General features: G+C 34.2%; 1 protein-coding gene and 1 pseudogene across 1 annotated transcript; one reads left to right on the top strand and one right to left on the bottom strand.

Annotated features, from left to right (window-relative positions):
* Window positions 1-11301: 11301 nt before the first annotated feature.
* LOC145562932 (uncharacterized) lies at window positions 11302-12705 on the bottom strand. The gene is made up of 2 exons (XM_081623348.1): window positions 11959-12705; window positions 11302-11781 (listed from the first exon to the last, which is right to left on the bottom strand). The coding sequence occupies exons 1-2, from the start codon at window positions 12703-12705 to the stop codon at window positions 11302-11304; spliced, it is 1227 nt and encodes a 408-aa protein (XP_081479474.1).
* Window positions 12706-17014: 4309 nt separating this feature from the next.
* Window positions 17015-18616, top strand: LOC145561904 (transcription factor MYB44 pseudogene; annotated as a pseudogene).
* Window positions 18617-19609: the final 993 nt, after the last annotated feature.

Raw genomic sequence — 19609 nt, 5'->3', positions numbered from 1 at the left:
AAGGACTGACGCGGGTGTACGTACATGTCCGGACTTAAGAATTGAGATCCACGTGACATAAACAAGCTAAGGGTAGCGCATGAACTACAAATTTTTTAATTGGATGATTCGTATCTAACTAACTAACTTACAAATTCTATTATTGGAACCTAGTTTGCTTGCTTGCTTCATCCTTCATGATTCGAATTTATGTACCGCTAACGAATTTTGGTGATATTAACTCTAATTGGGTGTGGAACGGATAAGGATTACATTCTTCTTATGTGTTAACTGTGTGGACAGTGATCAATTATCCAAACGTAATATGTAATGGGTAAAAACTGCTTACTTTCATTGGTTAAGTTGGATTACATAGAGTACATATGTAAAAATTTAGGAATATATTGGTTTAAAAACTATTTTTCACAATGCAGTGCGTGCAGGCTCAGTTTTAAGGTTATTTGTAAGTATAAAATCGTTAATATTGTTGGCAGTTTTAACTAATTTAAAACTATTAGAGGTTCCAAAATAGTATTAGTAGTTCTATGCGTGGAATCTCTAATAGTATTAGTGATTTTTTTATGTAAATTAAAACCTGTAATATCATTAGCGGTTCTATATAATTTGGTTATATCATTGATAGGTTCAACTTAAAATCACTAATGATATTAGAGGTTTCATAAAAAAGAGCCGCTAAAACTTGATCAAAACAAAAAAAAAAATGAGAGAACTTAGAAAAACGAAAGAAACACAATAAAAAATTTTGTCACTTCGATCACTCCCTCCCCACTAATATTGTTGGCAGTTTTAACTAATTTAAAACTATTAGAGGTTCCAAAATAGTATTAGTAGTTCTATGCGTTTTCTAATAGTATTAGTGATTTTTTTTATGTAAATTAAAACCTCTAATATCATTAGCGGTTCTATATAATTTGGTTATATCATTGATAAGTTCAACTTAAAATCGCTAATGATATTAGAGATTTTATGAAAAAGAGCCGCTAAAACTTGATCAAAAAAAAAAAAAAAAAGAAAAAGAAAAAAGAGAGAACTTAGAAAAACGAAAGAAACACAATAAAAAAAATTTGTCACTTCGATCACCCCCTCCCCACTCCATTCAAGTCTGAATCCTTCCAATCACCATCAACCGAACACAATGGCCCACAATTCCATTCCCTTTACCTTCCCTATTCATCATCTCGATCACCCTTCCCCCCCCCCCCCCCCCCCTCCTCTTAATAAATTGATTTACAATGTAAACGAACCTCTAGTTAATTATACTTCATCCATTTATAAACTATAGTATAGATTATATTTTTAAGCTATACATTCTCTTCTAGCTCAAGCAAATGATATGGCACAGCTAGTTTATACTTCCTCTATCTCATAATATAATTTCCGTTTATGTTTTTTTTATGGTATTTAATAAATAAGAGGAGAAAGTGGATGAAATACATTAATAAAAGTGAAAATTACAATTATACATAAAAGTTAGAGAGATAAAGTGAAAAAAAGTACAAGTCATATGCAAAATTCAAGAGTAATGTAGGAAACAGAATGAACAAAATTAAAAAAGAAAAAAAAAAAGAAAAAAAATGAGAGTATAATAGTCATTACATAATATCCAAAAATAAAAATGAGAACAACATTTTAACTCTACAAAATAGGAAAAAAGGAAATATATTATAAGGCGGAACAAGTACATAAATTCACTAAACTGGTCAACATAAATGTTTTAAATTACGTCAATTAACGATACACTTTCTATTTTATTATGTCAATTAACGAACATGAATATAAATTTTAAACACTTGTACCAATCAACCTGAGATAAATTAATTAAAGATAAATTGTACCCCATTGCATACGAGTATACAAAGCACCCTAGATAGATTGAAAATTTGATAGGTGTACGTCAATATCACAGCATGTACTTTGGTTCCATAATTGGCAAAACCAAACAAGCTACAATTATAAGGGCAGTAGAAAAATCTCATTTTACGCATTTTCTTCTGAAAAAGGATCATGACAGCTAATCAATCAATCAAAATAATTATGATACTTTTACTACTCTTATCTGATACTTTGAACCTGACTTAATGAACCTAAAAATTAGGAGTACTACTAATTCGTAGGACACTGCCCTAATATGGTTAAAAGATATAGGGGTAGGTAGTCGTATCTAATTGACTAATTAACCTTCTTGTTTAAGATTTTAGTGCCCTTAACAGGAGACAGTTAAATCTTTAACCAAATTGATCGAATCACATTATTCTTAAGGTACGATAGTTCCCCATTTCAGTACGCTTCAAGCTTATTAATGAGATAATTCTTTTCCTTAAGAGGGAGATTTTATGCGTGCATGTGCTTAATGATCACCATGTGGATATTATAGTAACACGTCACCTAGATTAACACCCATTATGGAGTGGTAGTTAATTATTGGTCTATATATCACTTTAAAACGGTTTAGATCATACTAACATAAGCTGAAAAGTAACTTTTTCCGTTTCAATCTACTTGTTTGTTTCTTTTACTTTTCATATTCCGTACTTATTAATTTAATTTGTTCATTTACATATCTGACAATAGTCTATTATACTCCGTATTATTATTGTTGTAATTTTGGAGTATTATTTTTTTCTTATCCCACATTCCCACTACTACATAAATGTTAGTATCATCTAAACACCTAGTTACTCTCAGGAAATAAACCAAACAAAATAACTTTATTACCATTTATTAACCATCAAATATTTTATCGTTTTATTAAAACAAACATCTAGTATCCTACACTTAAATCAACTTGAAAGAACGAGTTTAACTAAAATTGTTTAAACTATCACATGTAAAAAAAAACTTAAGATATTTTTTCTTTTACCATACTTCACAACGAATACTCGTCTGCCTATCACTTGTGAAGACTGAAGACACGTTGTGAAGTATTAACCTATCGACTTTGATAGGACCACAAAAGAGTGAAGAGTAAAGTGACAAATAACCTCATCAAAACAACTTTTAACCCTAAACAACAAATAAAAACACCAAAGAAAGGTGATTAACTAATCTAATTAATCCTAGTTAGGGAAGGCATGCATGCACCGACGGAGAGGGGAAGTCAAAAAAGATAGGAAAGGCAGGCAAATGACGCAAGACTACTATAATAATGATTTATGAAAAAGGGGACGAGTAAAATATAATGTTGAATTTATAATTAAATAAAGTAAAACTTTCTGACAAATGACAAAGCCTACTACCGAACAATTAAAATGGTAATTTTAGTACTCGTATTTAATAATAATAATAATAATAATAATAATAATAATAATAATAATAATAATACCCCGTATAATAACGTATTTGTGTGGGAATTAGGTAGTAGGTACACCGTACAGTGAAAGACACTAACAGAAATCCCAGATCCCGTATCTCTCATTTAATGACTCTCTCACTTGAGTCACTTCCCATCCAAACACATCTTTCAATCTTTGGCTTTGTTCTTCTTTTATCTTAACTTTATTCTTTTCCCCCATCATCTTTATTTTATTTTACTCACCGCAACAATTTATCCAATATTGTTATAACAACTGTGGATAATAGATGATATAGTCCAAATTCACCACACCAACGGTTTTAACATTTCACACGGGCTAAATCTCTAATTTTATTTAATTAAATTGAAACCTTTTGAATATACGGCGTAAATAATTCCAACTACACATATCAGACTCTTAAAACTACTAAAAATAAAACTATTCAAAATAGAGAAGGACTAGGAAATTCTTCAAAAAAAACCCCAAATAGGTAGAGATTTTTAACGGAACAAATAAAATGAAATAAAAAGGCTAAACGATATCTAAACACTTAAAATTATGTGCCGTAGATAAGTATTATAGTTTCAAAATGTGTAAAATCCACTTCACAGGCAAATTCATTTTGCATACTCACATAAAGAATGAATACATCTAGAACTGTTATGGAGTTGAGCCAAGATTGATCCTCACTTGGCTCAAAACCATGAGCTTGGCTTAGGGCTAATCATCAAATGCAAAAACGAGGTTTAGATTTTCTTTGTTTTTCTCAAATTATTTTATTTGGTGATCAAATTTCGGTAAACAAGGCTTAATGTGACAATGACTCCCAAAGCCTAGTTATATAAATAGATAATTTTAGGTGCAAATGATTTTGTAACTTTTGTATTAAAAACCCAATTAAGCTTTCGAATTAAATTACTGAGTTTTGATTAAGCCAAATATCCAGTAGATCACAAGTAGCTTCGATTCATTAACCTTTCACCCCTACATATATAATTAAGTACTCCTTCTGTCCCTTAATTACATTCTTATTTTTAAATTTATACGGGAATTAAGGAACTTGGAGTAACCTTAAAACCCATGATTATAAAATACAATGGGAATTATAAAATATTTATTGCTATTTTTGAATAAAACAAAGATAGAATAATATTAAATGAAGCACATGTCATCATTCATCAATCCTTTGAAAAGAAAAATAGACCAATCATATTTGTTTATGAAAAATAAAAGGACCAATCATATTCAATTATAGTGTTGCACATGGATTCAGAATATTCAAAAGGGTGAATGAAAATTATGGTTTCTGTGCAACCAATTGCAAAACAAAAAAAATAATTAAAGCACACAAAGTCTTATATGTGGCTAGCCACACCGTGTGACCAATTATTATAGGGGTTATTTCGTTAGTGTAATATGGGTTACTTGGTTAGTGTTACAAGGGTTACTTGGTCAGTGTTATGGGGGTTACTCTGATAATGTTACAGGGGTTACTTTGTCAATATTATAGAGGTTACTTTGTTTTTTATATAAGTGGCCACACGGTGTGACCAGCCACACACAAGACGTGTTGATTAAAGTAATGTCACATCATAACTATTTAGGGATAATTTGGGGATATTTGGTAAAAATTCACTTACTAAAAAGGAAAAGTAAGAATGTAATTTTAAAACAGCCAAAAACGAAAGCAGAAATGTAATTAAGGGAAGGAGGGAGTACTTCTAAATGTAAACGGGTTCGAAAATTGTAGTAAAACTAAAGGAGTGAACTCAATAGAGCAAATCAATCCTTATTTCTTCTAAATAAAATGTGGGAAAATTAACATGACATGAGTCGTTAATTAGATTGGACCTAGTTAGCTTTTCAAAAAATATAATTAGGGGGAGAAGAAAAGACTATAAAAAAATACTTGGAAAAAAAAGTGGATGGCAGAAGAAGGAAGGTCACAAGAAGGTGCAATTCCGTACAAAGAGAGCCGGTAATTAAGAGACCGTTTTGGGGAGTTGTGTAGGCTTTTATGGTGACTGGCAGGTGGAGGTGGCTCGCATGGCCGTTGCTTTTGACAGCCTGGCTCTGTCAGGAACCCTCACTGCTCATTCGTCTTTTTTTCCGGCAGATCGCTCTTTGTCCTTTTTCTCCACTTCATCTTTTTCTTTTAATTACCCACTATCACGGCTTTTTTTTTTTTTTTTTTTTTTTAACTTGCTTCGTTCCCAAAGGGTGACTTTTGTTATTTTAGACATTTTCTTTCAAAAATAATGGTTATTTTTGAAGGGTAATGCTAGGGCTGCATATAAGGGCCTGTTTTAATTGACTAAGTTGAGCAGAATTGAACTGAACTTATTAGAGCTGAATTAAACTGAGTTTAATTGAAATGAATATTTTATAAGAGAAGGAAATTAGGAGCTGAACTGAAAATAATCGTATTAGAACATGCCCTAAGTATTTAATATTTTCTCCGTTTTTATTTAGTTACAACACATTTCTTTGGCACGCATGTTAAGGAAGATATTATATTAGATAAACGGATAAATTAAATTACAAAATTTTAACACCTATAAAAAGAAAGGGATAAGTTGCTACGGTTTAAATTTCATAGCTTAATTTATTTGTTTACCTAGTTTAATCACATCAATGATAAGCGTGATAAAAGGTGTGTTACAAGTGTAAAAACACGGAGGAAGTATACTTGTTTTTTTAGAACTCCCACCATCCCCAAAACTTTGACCCTTTTGGCCTAATTTTAATCCCAAAATGATCAACCCATTTGCATTAAAATACCCACCAATGTACAACAATATTTGTGCAAAATTAGCCTCTCCATGTAAAATTTTGTTTTTTCATTTATTTTTAATACTTTATCTCTCTACTTTTTTACAAACCCCGTGTAAATTTATTTATCCAATATGTTTTCATTTCTTTTTATTAAAGTTTCTTACTCCCTCCGTCCCCAAAAGTTCGACCCTTTTGGCCTAATTTTAGTCCCAAAATAATCGACCCATTTGCATTAAAATACCACTAATTTACAATAATATTTGTGCAAAATTAGTTTTCCCATATAAATTTTTGTTTTTTCATCCTCTTTTATTACTTTCTCTCTCTTAATTTATTTTTCCAATATACTTTTACTTCTTTTTATTTAACTATCTTAATACCTGCAAAATCAGTCCAAAAGGGTCGTTCTTTCGGAGACGGAGAGAGTAATAAATATTTATTAATAGTCAATTCTTTTCATTTTTAGCTTCTTATATGTAATAAATATTTATTAAGGGCTACATATACGGAGTATCTTTTTCCATTCTTAATTATAATCTAAACTAAAATAAATAAATAAATAATTACTCCGTATTTTTAACACATTCATATCCCTCATACATACCTACTTTACACTCAATAGTCTCAATTATCCTCGTTATTAAAATATTTGTAACTAACAATGCAACTATTTATATTAACAAAATTATTTACCTACACTGTAAATATTCCGCTTGTCAAAGTTAATTTAATAAAAGTACATAAAATTCAAAAAAAAATACGAGTACATTAAAATTCATATGTGATATCTACTTGTTTTCCATTATCTTATTTCCTTCTTATTAACTGTGTAAAACTATCAAATATAACCTTCGTTTGAAAATGGAGGGAGTAGTAATTTACTCGTACTTTATTAAGCTCTTTGTCCATAGTTTTAGAAAATGACAATACGAGAGTGAGGAATAGCTCAAGTGCTTAGAACATTCTTTCCAATTTCAGGACCCATTTGCATTAAAATACCACTAATTTACAATAATATTTGTGCAAAATTAGTTTTCCCATATAAATTTTTGTTTTTTCATCCTCTTTTATTACTTTCTCTCTCTTAATTTATTTTTCCAATATACTTTTACTTCTTTTTATTTAACTATCTTTTTTTTTTTTTGAAGAACGGTTAGTGCGTTATTATTAAATCATAAGAGAATCAGCAAACACATACGGGGTAACCTCACTTGGAGCGTGGTTTACCCAACATTGTTCAACACCTAGTGGCACTAACCTAGCAAGATGGTGAGCTACGAAATTACCATCTCGCTTTACATGGGACCAAAAAACATACGAAAAAAGAGAGCTAGTAGCAACGATATCCTCTAGAATACTATCTACAAAAGTGAAATCAAAAGAGTTCTTCTTGAGCTTTAACACCATCAATTGGGAATCTGATTCCATGATGATATTCGACAAACCATGTTCCTTTGCTTTCTTCAGGCCAAAAAGAGCAGCCTTGCACTCTGCTACCAACGGATCCCAGCGAGCTTTCACTCTTCTAACAGCAGCAAAAACCACTTCACCTGCGCTATTACGAGCAACGGCTCCCATTCCAACCCATCCTTCATCCTTTGTGGAAGCATCGACATTAATTTTAATCACCTCAGAGGAAGGAGGGGCCCAAACTGTTCTGCTGGTAGTAGGCTTGGGGATACGGTCCCCATAAATCTTCTCAGTATATAATTTGAAGTCCACCACTAACTTGCTGTGCCTTTGAAGTATGCTCTTCACTGGTTCAGCTACATTTTCAAAGACCAATTTATTGCGTCTGCCCCAAATAAACCAGGCCAGGAACATACTTCGGTGGTAGATTTCTCTATCCAATTTCTCATTCCAGTCAGCAATAACCTCACCAAATGAAGCAGCAGCATCATCAATATTAAGAGCCTCTGAGCAGCCACTAGAGAACCAAAGGTCTCTGTTACTTTGGCACGTAACAATAGTGTGGATAATGGTTTCCTTTTCTCGACCACACCAAGGACAAAGGGGATCTTCAATCAAGTGCCTGTGCTCTAAAGTACTACGAGTAGGGAGTGAATTGGAACAGCACCTCCAAAGAAAGTGACGTACTTTTGGAGTAACGTCAGCATTCCAAATATCTACCCAATATTGCTCAAAATTGTCAATTAAACAAGATTTGCCCAAAAGATAAGCATATCGTACCTCGTAGCACCCAGAATTCGACCATGCCCAAGTCAATGTATCAGCTGGCAGTCTATCACTGATTGGGGTGGCATAAATCAGCTTTGAGTCACGCTCATTGAACAGTCTATCCACCTTGGTCGAGTCCCAGCACAGATCAGTTTTGTTGATCAGGTCCTCAACAAAATAGCACTCCTCTTCCCTATTGTCACTTGTAGCAAAGCGGCTAGTCTCATCAATAAGCCATGGATCCTCATATATACGGACTTTCTTGCCATCTCCAATTCTCCAAAGAATCACTTCCAAGACAAGAGCTTTAGAACTCCATATACTTCTCCATGAATAACTCGAGCAGCCTCTAAAACCGTAGAATTGGGATAGTATTTCGCTTTGAAAACTCGGCTAAGAAGCGAATTCTCATTCCCTGCCAATCTCCAAATCTGTTTTCCCAACAAGGCATCATTAAAAACCCCTAAGTCTCGGAATCCCATACCCCCGAGAAACTTTGGTTGGCACAAACTATCCCAACTTTTCCAGTGGATCTTTCTTTCTTTCACATTAGACCCCCACCAAAAACGGGCCATCATAGAGTGGATCTCTTGGATGAGGCAAACCGGAAATTTGTAAACTCCCATGAGATATGTAGGAATGGCTTGTATGACGGACTTCAAAAGAACCTCTTTACCCGCCCTCGACAAAAGCTTCTCCTTCCAACCTTGAATTTTCTTCCAAATTCTCTCCTTCACAAAAGCAAAAGCGGCCTTTTTGGATCTACCCACAACTGTTGGCAACCCAAGATACTTAACATGATCATCAACCATCTCCATACCCAAAATAGAACTCAAAGTCACCCTCGAGGGAAAAGAGACACCTTTACTAAAAGAGACCTCCGACTTATCAAGATTAATTTTTTGCCCGGAAGTTGCTTTGTATTTGTTGAGAATGTCAACAATGACTGAACATTCCTGTCGGGTTGCTCTAGTAAAGAGGAGGCTATCATCTGCAAAAAACAAATGAGTAATCTCAGGGCCGTTCCTGCTAGCCCGCACACCATGAATCTGTTTTCTCTCCGAGGCCAACTGTAACATTCTAGATAGGACATCCGCTACCAAGATGAAAAGATAAGGTGAGATAGGATCCCCCTGACGAAGCCCCCTCGAAGGAATTAATCCCTTCGAGGGAACTCCGTTGATAATAAAAGAGTATTGTACTGTAGTAACAAAAATCATAATGGTGTCAACCCAAGCTCCTGCGAAGCCCAATTTTGTCAACAACCTTCTGAGAAACTCCCACTCAACTCGATCATAGGCCTTGCTCATGTCTAACTTCATAGCAATTGCCCCCTTGCGACTCTTTGATCTCTTCTTCATAGTATGAAACAGTTCTAGAGCAATCAAGGCATTATCAGTAATAAGTCTTTTCGGAACAAAAGCACTCTGATTTTCGGTCACAATGCCTTGTAGAAGAGGTTTCAGTCTATTAGCCACAGCTTTCGACGCCAATTTGTAGAGGACATTACATAGAGCAATAGGTCTAAACTGAGAGATACTAGTAGGATCCTTCACCTTCGGAATAAGGGCCACATTCGTTCGATTAATCTCACTAGAAGAAATTCTACCAGAAATAATATTATTAACAAATCGTGTAACATCGTCTCCAACAATATGCCAAAATTTCTGATAGAAAATAGCATGTAAACCATCCGGCCCCGGGGCTTTACAAGGACTCATTTGAGACAACGCCATGAAAATTTCATCTTTCAAAAAAGTGCGACAAAGGGTGGTGTTCATACCTTCTGAAATCAGCGTAGGGACGCTAGATAAAACCTCCTCCATAACGTGCTCATCAATATCTCCCTGCGCAAATAGATTACCATAAAACCCCATAATTATTCTTTCAATGTCTCTATCCTCAGTTCTCCAAACACCATCAAAATCTTCAAGGCCTTTAATGTAGTTTTTGCTCTTGCGTTGCGACGCCTTGTGATGAAAATATTTTGTGTTCCGGTCGCCATCCTTAATTTCTGAAACTCTTGATCGAAGATACCAATACGCCTCGTTTTTCTCATGGAGATCATCAAGTAGAGCTTCAAGTCGTGAACAATCTGCAAAATTTGGGGTTCCTCTATTGCCAATTTGAGCTGATTTGAGGGCTTCTTCTGCTTCTGCTATTTTCGGGCCAAGATTATCGAGAGATTCTTTGCTCCAGGCCGTGAGCTTAGCTGCAACTGCTTCAAGTTTATGAGGCATACTAAGGTGACGAGAGTCCACCCAAGCATCTTTAACCACATCTTCTATCCCCTCCTTTAACAACCAACCAGTTTCGAACCTGAAAATTTTCTTCCTACCCTTCTTTTTTGCATTGTTCCTGACAGAGGTATCAAGGAGAATCCCAACATGGTCAGAACCGAACTTAGTAAGGTGATGAACATGGGCATCGCTGAAAAAAGACAACCATCCTGTACACGCAGCAAAACGATCTAGCCTCTCGCGAACAATTGACCCTTCATCCTTACCACGCTCCCAAGTAACCCAACTTCCTTCATACCCCAAATCCTTGAGGTTACACAAATCAAGAACTCGTCTAAAATCATCCACAGCACGCTGGTCCCTAATAGCACCACCAGATTTTTCTTGGGAACTTAGAATCTCGTTAAAGTCTCCTCCGAAGACCACCGGATAAGGTGAGTCAAGGTAGAGTTCACGAATTAGAGACCATGTATTCCCTTTAAGCACCTTGTCTGCCCACCCATAAATCCCCACAAACCTCCATTTTCTTCCACCAACCTCCTTAATGTCCCCGCAAATATGATGACTCGAGAAAGAAACAATTTCAAAGTCTATTCCATCTCTCCAAAAAATGCACAGACCCCCTGCCTTCCCTACACTATCTACCCCAACAGCATTAGCAAAATTAAATCTAGTCTTCAAGCCTTCCGACCTCTTATGATCAATCATCGTTTCTGAAAGAAAAATAATATCCGGGCATTCCTTCCAACTCCAATGACGGAGTGCACGAACTGTCCGAGGTCTACCCGCCCCTCGGCAGTTCCAACACAATAGTTTCATTGTTGTTCGAGGGGTTGGTCACACCCCACACCCTCTACTTGATTTACCCCGTCTCCGGTTATAAGATCACTGGTCATTTTTTGTTTTTTATGGGTAGCCAAATCAGACTCTCTGTCATTGTCATCAAGAACATCATCCACCCTTCTCTTATGAGTCACTCCACCTGGGCCCAGATCAGCATTTGGGAAAGTTACACCAACACTCTTCTTCTTCAAAATTCTGATTTTCCTTTTTTCTGAGGTTGATGTTGGAATTTCCTGTAACAAATCATGTTCCATGTCAACAATTCCCTCCTCTTCAGCTGTAAATTGCACGGTCTTGCTCTGCTCACTGCCATCTTTCGAAACCAAATAGTCCAATCCCACAATGCTATCACTTTGATGCTTCTCTCCAACGCTTCTTGTTCTAAGGACAGTCTTAGAACTTATAGCATCAACCACGGGAATAAGAGTCGCTTCCCTAGAGCGTGGTATGATCTGTTTTAATTTGTCCTTATTCGGAGTCGAAAAAACCAACTTGCGTGCAGCCCCAGGAGGACCCAATTTAATAGCATCAGCATCAATTTAACCAGGGGCCCTCCCCTTCCTAGAGCTCAGAAGTTCCTTCTTGAAATTTCTTTCATTCTCTGCTTCCACCTCTGATTTTCGGGATACCTTCTTTGGAGAAGCTCTAAGCCATGGGCCGTATTGAAAGACTATTTCTCTACATTCATCTCTCGCTTCTTCTTTAAAAGCACAGCAACTCTCAATGTGGTCCAGTCTTCCATAGAAAAAGCAAAACTCCATAACTCTCTCGTACTTAATGGTAACCCATTTAGAAGGTGCAGCTCCATTCGCCAAAAACAAACCTCTACGCAAAGGTTTTTCTATATCCACTAGGACCTTAATTCGCATGAATTCCCCCCACCCCAGTGGGTCTGACTCATCAAATTCAATGAAGCCCCCTAGGAAGTCCCCAATTTCACGCATAACAGACTCCTTGCGTTTATTAAAGGGTACATCATAAAGTCTTACCCACATTGGGGAATTTTCAAAGACAATCTCAGAAGGTTGCTCCCCCTCATGAATGTCTTTTAATACTAACAACTTGTCATCAAAGAACCAAGGGCACCCTTGTACAACTTTCTCCTTATCCTCTTCACAGAAAAATTGAAAAGCAAAGAGGTTCGTATCAGTAGTTTTAATGGCTACTTTACCTTGTAGACGCCAGACATTCGTAAGCGTACGCTTCATTGCTTCAGCTTTGAAAGGTTTCGTCGTCCACAATTTGCCAATTAAAGATAGGGAAATTTGATTGCTCTTCTCAGTAACATCATCATCGTCCACTTCCCCTCCAATAACTTTTATCTCATCCTCCGTAAGCTGGAACTTCTCAAATTCATTAACTAAATCGTCTGCCATAGTATGAAAGACGTTGAAATAACAATTAAAGAAATAATTTGTGAGAGATTGGTGTGGGAATCACGTAAAAATAATTGAGAAAACACGAAAACCCACGAACCCTAGACTAGGGACATACAAACCCTAGAGCAAGGGACTTTTTAACCCATGCATCTACCTAAACCAAATATTTTTATTATTTAACTATCTTAATACCTGCAAAATCAGTCCAAAAGGGTCGTTCTTTCGGGGACGGAGAGAGTAATAATTATTTATTAATAGTCAATTCTTTTCATTTTTAGCTTCTTATATGTAATAAATATTTATTAAGGGCTACATATACGGAGTATCTTTTTCCATTCTTAATTATAATCTAAACTAAAATAAATAAATAAATAATTACTCCGTATTTTTAACACATTCATATCCCTCATACATACCTACTTTACACTCAATAGTCTCAATTATCCTCGTTATTAAAATATTTGTAACTAACAATGCAACTATTTATATTAACAAAATTATTTACCTACACCGTAAATATTCCGCTTGTCAAAGTTAATTTAATAAAAGTATATTAAAATTCAAAAAAAAATATGAGTACATTAAAATTCATATGTGATATCTACTTGTTTTCCATTATCTTATTTCCTTCTTATTAACTGTGTAAAACTATCAAATATAACCTTCGTTTGAAAATGGAGGGAGTAGTAATTTACTCGTACTTTATTAAGCTCTTTGTCCATAGTTTTAGAAAATGACAATACGAGAGTGAGGAATAGCTCAAGTGCTTAGAACTTTCTTTCCAATTTCAGGAGATCATGTGATTGATTTTCACCCATCTCTTGAGCCTCTCTAAACAACAACAACAAAAAAAATAAAATAAAAATGACAATACTCTAAAATGTGAGCCTCTCTAATAGGTTGTAATTTTCAATAGTTATTAAACTGTTTATCTTATGAGTTATACTCCGCATTTATAGAATTAAAGAGTCAAATGTGAGTTCATATAAGAATTTTTAAGTTTCAATAAAATTTGATGGGAGTTAATAAGAGTTACGGAGTACTTAAGTTTAATTTAAAGGAAATCAAAATAAGAACATCTAAAATAAATTTAGATAACTATAAATGATTTCAGATACGAATAAAAAACAAATTGATACGGAGTAGTTAAAATTTAAAATTGATAGGGATTCCATTCAAATCCTGGAGTATTGTTATTCCCGGTTTTTCGATTTGAAAGGTTCAATTGTTTTTCCTATTTGGGATTTTTTCATGTATGTTTTTTTTTTTTTTTTTTTTGACGGGATGGTTAATTGGTTATACTCCTGGATTAATTTATTCTTGAATTTTATTTGATTTACTTGGTGAATGTGCCAAAATAAACTTCATTGTCCATATAATTTTTCACTAATTGAATTTTCTCGTGTATGTTTTCAATTATTAATCATCATTCTCTTTTTCAAACGTCACATTCATTAGTTTGTCCTTTTTTACATTTTTTTCCCTTCAAATCTTTTAGCTACTGTACTACTAATGTATTTAAATTGAAATTAGAATTTTTGTTACTTTGATTATATATTGATTTTATTACTGACTAAGATTTACTTTTCTGAATTTACTTTCTGCTTCCAAAGGGAAAGAATAAATATAATTGCAGGGAGTAATAAGGAGAAAAAAAAGCCATGTTTAATTGTTAACTTGTTGCTGTATTGAGGATCCAATAAATGGAGAAAGAATAAATAATAAGGATAAGAAAGCAGAGAAAATGAAATAATCATAGAGTTGGGATCCAGGTTGTCCCTAAATAAGTCAAAGTTGACTGCAGTTGAGGCCTTACGTCCAACGGTGTCCTACCCAACTAAAAGGCCCAAGGTCTTGACAGACAGATGTTTGTTTATTTTTTTTTAAAAAAAAAAACATTTTTATTAAAGGAAACGATTGACTAGCTTTGTTATACAGTCAAAGTGTCAAACTTATCCTTTTGAGTTATGAGATTGAGGTTATCACAAATAACTCAAGCTTGTGCAAAGTTTATTTTACCGGACCATGTTTTAGGTCATCATCTCCCGAATTATATTATTTTTGGGTTTTTCTAAGCTATGTTCTTGTAATTATTGAGTTTTTAAGGTTTATTCATACTTTTTTAAAATTATAAGATGTGCTTTTTAACTTAAGATTTTTATTCAATCATCTCCGTTGACGTAAATCCAACATGGGAAATTCCTAACTCCTTAACACTGATAAGTTTAAGAAACTTATTAAATGGCAAATATTTAAATAAAAAGAACTTTTGTATAATAAAATAATACTCCTTGAGCTGTTAAGTGAGCAAGGTATTTGTCATTATGCAATTACAAATATACTCCTTGCTAAGTTTTATAAAATTATCAAAGTTAGGAGTTGGCAGCCCTCAACCCAACATTACTACTTCTGTTAGCTGTTATTTACCTCACTTTGAAGAGCAATTTTCATGTCTAAATTGGTGTTAAAGTTATGCAAGGAGATTAACATTAAGCATTTTTTCCATAATTTTTTTTTTCTAAAAACAACCATTAATATGTCAAGCTCTTGATGTATTTTTTTTCCCCTCATCCACTTCTTATTACTTTCCATTTTTTTACAATTACTAACATTGAGTTAACATTAGAAGGCATGATTGATTAAACACCTTTAAGGTGAAGGACACAACTTATAATTAAAAAAAAAAACATGATCACGTTTTATAAACTCAACAACCTCAAGGGCATAACTTATGGCTTGTTCATTTCAGCTTAATTTCAGTTCAGTTTATTCCAGCTCCAGTTCAGTTCAGTTCAGTTGATTTCAGTTCACCTCCTAATTTCCTTATCTCATAAAATATTCATTTTAGCTCTATTCAGTTCAGTTTTGTTCAGCCCCAATCAGTTCAACTCAACTTAGTTCAATTCAGCTCATTAAATGTGAACGGGCCCTAATCCCCTTCCTCCCTTTTTTTTCTTCCACCCTAGCAACACTTGCTAAATGGAATTTATAATACTCCTTAGCTATTTTTGGTTACTTTATTCATGTACCTTTTTTTTTTAAAAAAAATATATATATTCTTTTAATAAAAACAAAGCAAAAAATTGTTTTTGTTATTAAGAGGCCTTAGAAGTTTTAACATTGGGAAAAGATTTAGTTTCAACTTTTTCATGCCAATTGCTAATGACATTCTCACCATTATATTGATTCAATGTTGTCACTTAGATGATTGTTGTAACAATATCTAGTTGGTGTCCGCCTCATCATATTTTAGATACTTTTTATAAAATATAAAGAAAATATATTTACAAGAGAAATTACTTATAAATAAATGTATAAACTTTGTAATATGACTTTCATAAAATGTAAAGAAACTATATTTGCAACGGAAATTACTTGTGAACAAATGTATAAACCATTTCAAATTTCAATATGTAAACATTAGGAAATGGACACCAACTTGACGTCGTTATAGAAAGTAATTGTCCATGAAATTCTCACTCTTATGAAAATGAGGAATAGCTCAAGTGAGTAGAGCATCCATTCCAGTTTCAGAAGATCTTCGAAATCGATTCTCACCCCCATCGTTATGACTCTCTAAACACCAAAAAAACTTCTTACTTTTATTTAATTTTATTTTTGTCCAATGAAAAGTACAAAGATTATATTGATTACACTCTAACGTTCTCTCATTTATTCATAATTTTTTTTTTAAAATTTTCATTATTAATGTCGATACATGAAGTGAAGAAGTTTGTGGAAGTACATAATTCAAACGTTAGATATTCAACAACTCCATTAATTTTCATTTTAAAAAAGGAAAAATTAGTTGAATAATGAAGAAAATAGGCATAGGGCTTAGGGAGGTATGGTAATAACGAGGAGAGTAGTTCAATTGGTTTAAAATGTAGGCTTAACAATCAAAATTAAAAAATTGAAAGGCTCCAAGTTACGTGGCGTATAGGAACAATGATGATGCTGCAGAGTGAAGTGGCTCTCTTTTAAAACACAACAACACTCAAAAAATTTCAAAATTTTTTAAAAAAAAAAAAAAAAAAAGAGAAAAAAAAAAAGCGTGGGTGTTATACAAATCAGTGCAAAATAAATTGACGCGTGTCTAAATTTACAGCTGTTTTCCAAAGTCCCTCCGTCCAGTCCCTACCCTCCAACCAACTAACCGCTTACTTGCTAGAAAGCGGTGATTAGCCTTCCCCCACTTTCCACTTTCTCTCTCCTCTTTACCGGCTTAACCTGTCACCCTTCCTCCTTCCCCTCTCCTTTCAGTTATCACTATAAATCTACTCTCCTTCCCCTCTTCTCTCCGTTCCATTCTCTCTCCTCTCCTCTAATCTTTCTCTCTCCTCCCTCCCTGTATATATTTGTAACCAACTGTATAACCTTTTTTTTACCCCCCTCAAATTAAATTAAATCAAATCATCAACAACAAAATCAACAAATACAAAACGAATTCATTCAAAGTTGAAACAAACAAAAAAGAAGAGTAATTCAGAGATAGATGAATACCTGTAGTAGTAGCGAGAATAGGAATAAAATGAACAGGAAAGAAGTGGACCGGATAAAAGGGCCTTGGAGCCCGGAAGAAGATGATGCCTTAACAAGGCTGGTCCAAAAGCACGGCCCAAGGAACTGGACTTTGATTAGTAAATCAATTCCGGGTCGGTCCGGAAAGTCGTGCAGATTACGGTGGTGTAATCAGCTGTCTCCGCAAGTGGAGCACCGGGCTTTTACACCGGAGGAAGATGATACTATTATCCGAGCCCACGCTAGGTTCGGTAACAAGTGGGCCACCATTGCTAGGCTTCTCAGTGGTCGAACTGATAACGCTATCAAAAACCACTGGAATTCTACTTTGAAGAGGAAGTGTTCTGCTATGGTTTCCTCGGCGCCGGATGATTTTTCCGGCGATTTTCCGCCGCCGTTGAAGCGTGCTATGAGTGAAGGTGCTGATGTTATTCTCAGAAACGTTTCTGGTTTAAGCTTGAACAATAATAATCCAGGAAGTCCTGGATCATCCGATGCCAGTGATTCTGGTTCGCATGTTTTCCGACCGGTTCCGATTCCCGGTCCGGTGAACATTCCACCGCCTCCGGTGATTTCTCCGGCGACCGATCTGAGTCTGTCGCTTCCTGGATCGGATTCCTGTGAGGTTTCGAACTCAGATCATGAACCGATGAACGGAGGTTCTCCGATCCAGGCTTTTCCGGCTAGTTCACCGGTGATGTTTCCGCCGCCACCACCGCCGCCACCTCCGGCTTTCAGTCAAGAGTTTTTGGCTGTGATGCAGGAGATGATTAAGAAGGAAGTGAGGACATATATGGAAGGTGTAGAGATGAGCAACAATGGAATCGGAGGATTCAATCATGGCGGATTTTGTTCGCAAGCGGCTGATGGAGTGATGAGAGCTGCGATGAGTAGAATTGGAATCGGAAAAATTGAGTAGTCAAAAAAATTCAATTCGTTGATGAAGAATTCGAAGAAGAAGATGAAGAATTTAAGAGAGAGAAAAAACTGCTGATGATTTCTCTCTGTTTCTCTCTCCTCGGAAAAAAATGTTGTAGAGAAATAATTTTGAGATTAGTGTACAGAAGAATGTGGTTGAAGATTAGCGAAGAGGAGATGAAGAAGATGAAGATGATAAAGTTTTGGTTCAAAGTTTAAAACCAAAGCAGACTCAAAAAAAAAAAAAAAAAAAAGAAAATGAAAAAAAGAGTTTTACATTTTCTTGTTGATTTGTTCTAAATTTCATTGTCTAGGTTTAATTTAATTAAATTATTAAAAATAATTAAATGTGAAAAAATGGATCGATAAAATGTTTTTTTACGTAGAAGTTTAGTAGAGGTAATCAGAAAGAGATTAGAAAAAAATTACGAACGGTAATCACTGAGTTGGATTAATTTTTTTTTTTTTTTTTTTTTTTAACAACAATACGAGTTGTAAACGTATTTGTTTATAAAGTTCGGTTCAACAACTGTCCAAAATTTCGCATTTTTTTTAATTACATAACAAATATATCTGAAATAGATTTTTCAAACAATATAAATAATTTATAATTATGATAAATAAATTGTACGGAGTAATAATTGAAATTATTATGTGCATGCAAAGTTCGTTGCATTGGTTTTCAACTGCCATACTACAACTTGTTAGAATGATTGATCTTTATCTTCGCAAAGGACAAATGTTATGTGACCAATTTTCAACGTTCGAAATGTTTAATTTTGTTAGGGAAACTACTTTTAAGATAAGCACCATTTGAAAATTTTGAGATCTTTTAAAAGTAACAATATATTAACACTATTATGTACTTGGTATTAAATACTAGGAGTAATTGATTTTAAAATTAATAGTTGTATATTGTCTATTACTCTTATTTATTGACACTATATCAGAAATTTTAATCATAAACCATTATTCGCTTTAAATATGACGACATATTATGATAGTATATCTATCTTGTCATGTTAATCAGTGTTATAAATGACTATTTATTAGGAATGGAGGGAATATTAAATATAAAGTGTCGTGTTAATCAATATTACAGACTTACAGTTGGATTACACTTATAATATGGGAGATGATCTAATCTGAAAGCAATATCTCCGAAAGAAGAAATTAGAGCATAACCACTTTGCATTATACTACAAGCGGGAAGCACTTTGTGGCTATTGAAAAATTGAAAGAAAAGAAAATTAAAAAATATCAAAGTGTATGACAACCAAAAAACAGCAATATTTGATAGTGATGTGGCTTTGAAAATTTGAATACTTTAAAAAGATGACTTAAGATCAAGACAAAATACATTGCGTTGCAGGAGAGATGAGGAGAGTTTTATAGAATTTACGACCTCATGAGATTATGATCCCATATTCCTATGTTTAGATGCATTCAACAAAGAAAGAGA

This window comes from Chenopodium album, chromosome 10 (assembly GCF_948465745.1).
Source record: "Chenopodium album chromosome 10, dcCheAlbu1.1, whole genome shotgun sequence".
Classification (NCBI taxonomy): domain Eukaryota; kingdom Viridiplantae; phylum Streptophyta; class Magnoliopsida; order Caryophyllales; family Amaranthaceae; genus Chenopodium; species Chenopodium album.
This window is presented reverse-complemented; position numbering and strand designations above follow the sequence as displayed.

Bases quoted from the DNA above. Each gene is read 5' to 3' on its own strand.
- LOC145562932 (XM_081623348.1), bottom strand. From the start codon at position 12,705: ATGGCAGACGATTTAGTTAATGAATTTGAGAAGTTCCAGCTTACGGAG. The intron at 11,782-11,958 runs GTATCCCGAAAA...AAATTAAAACAG, and splicing joins TTAGAGCTTCTCCAAAGAAG to ATCATACCACGCTCTAGGGA.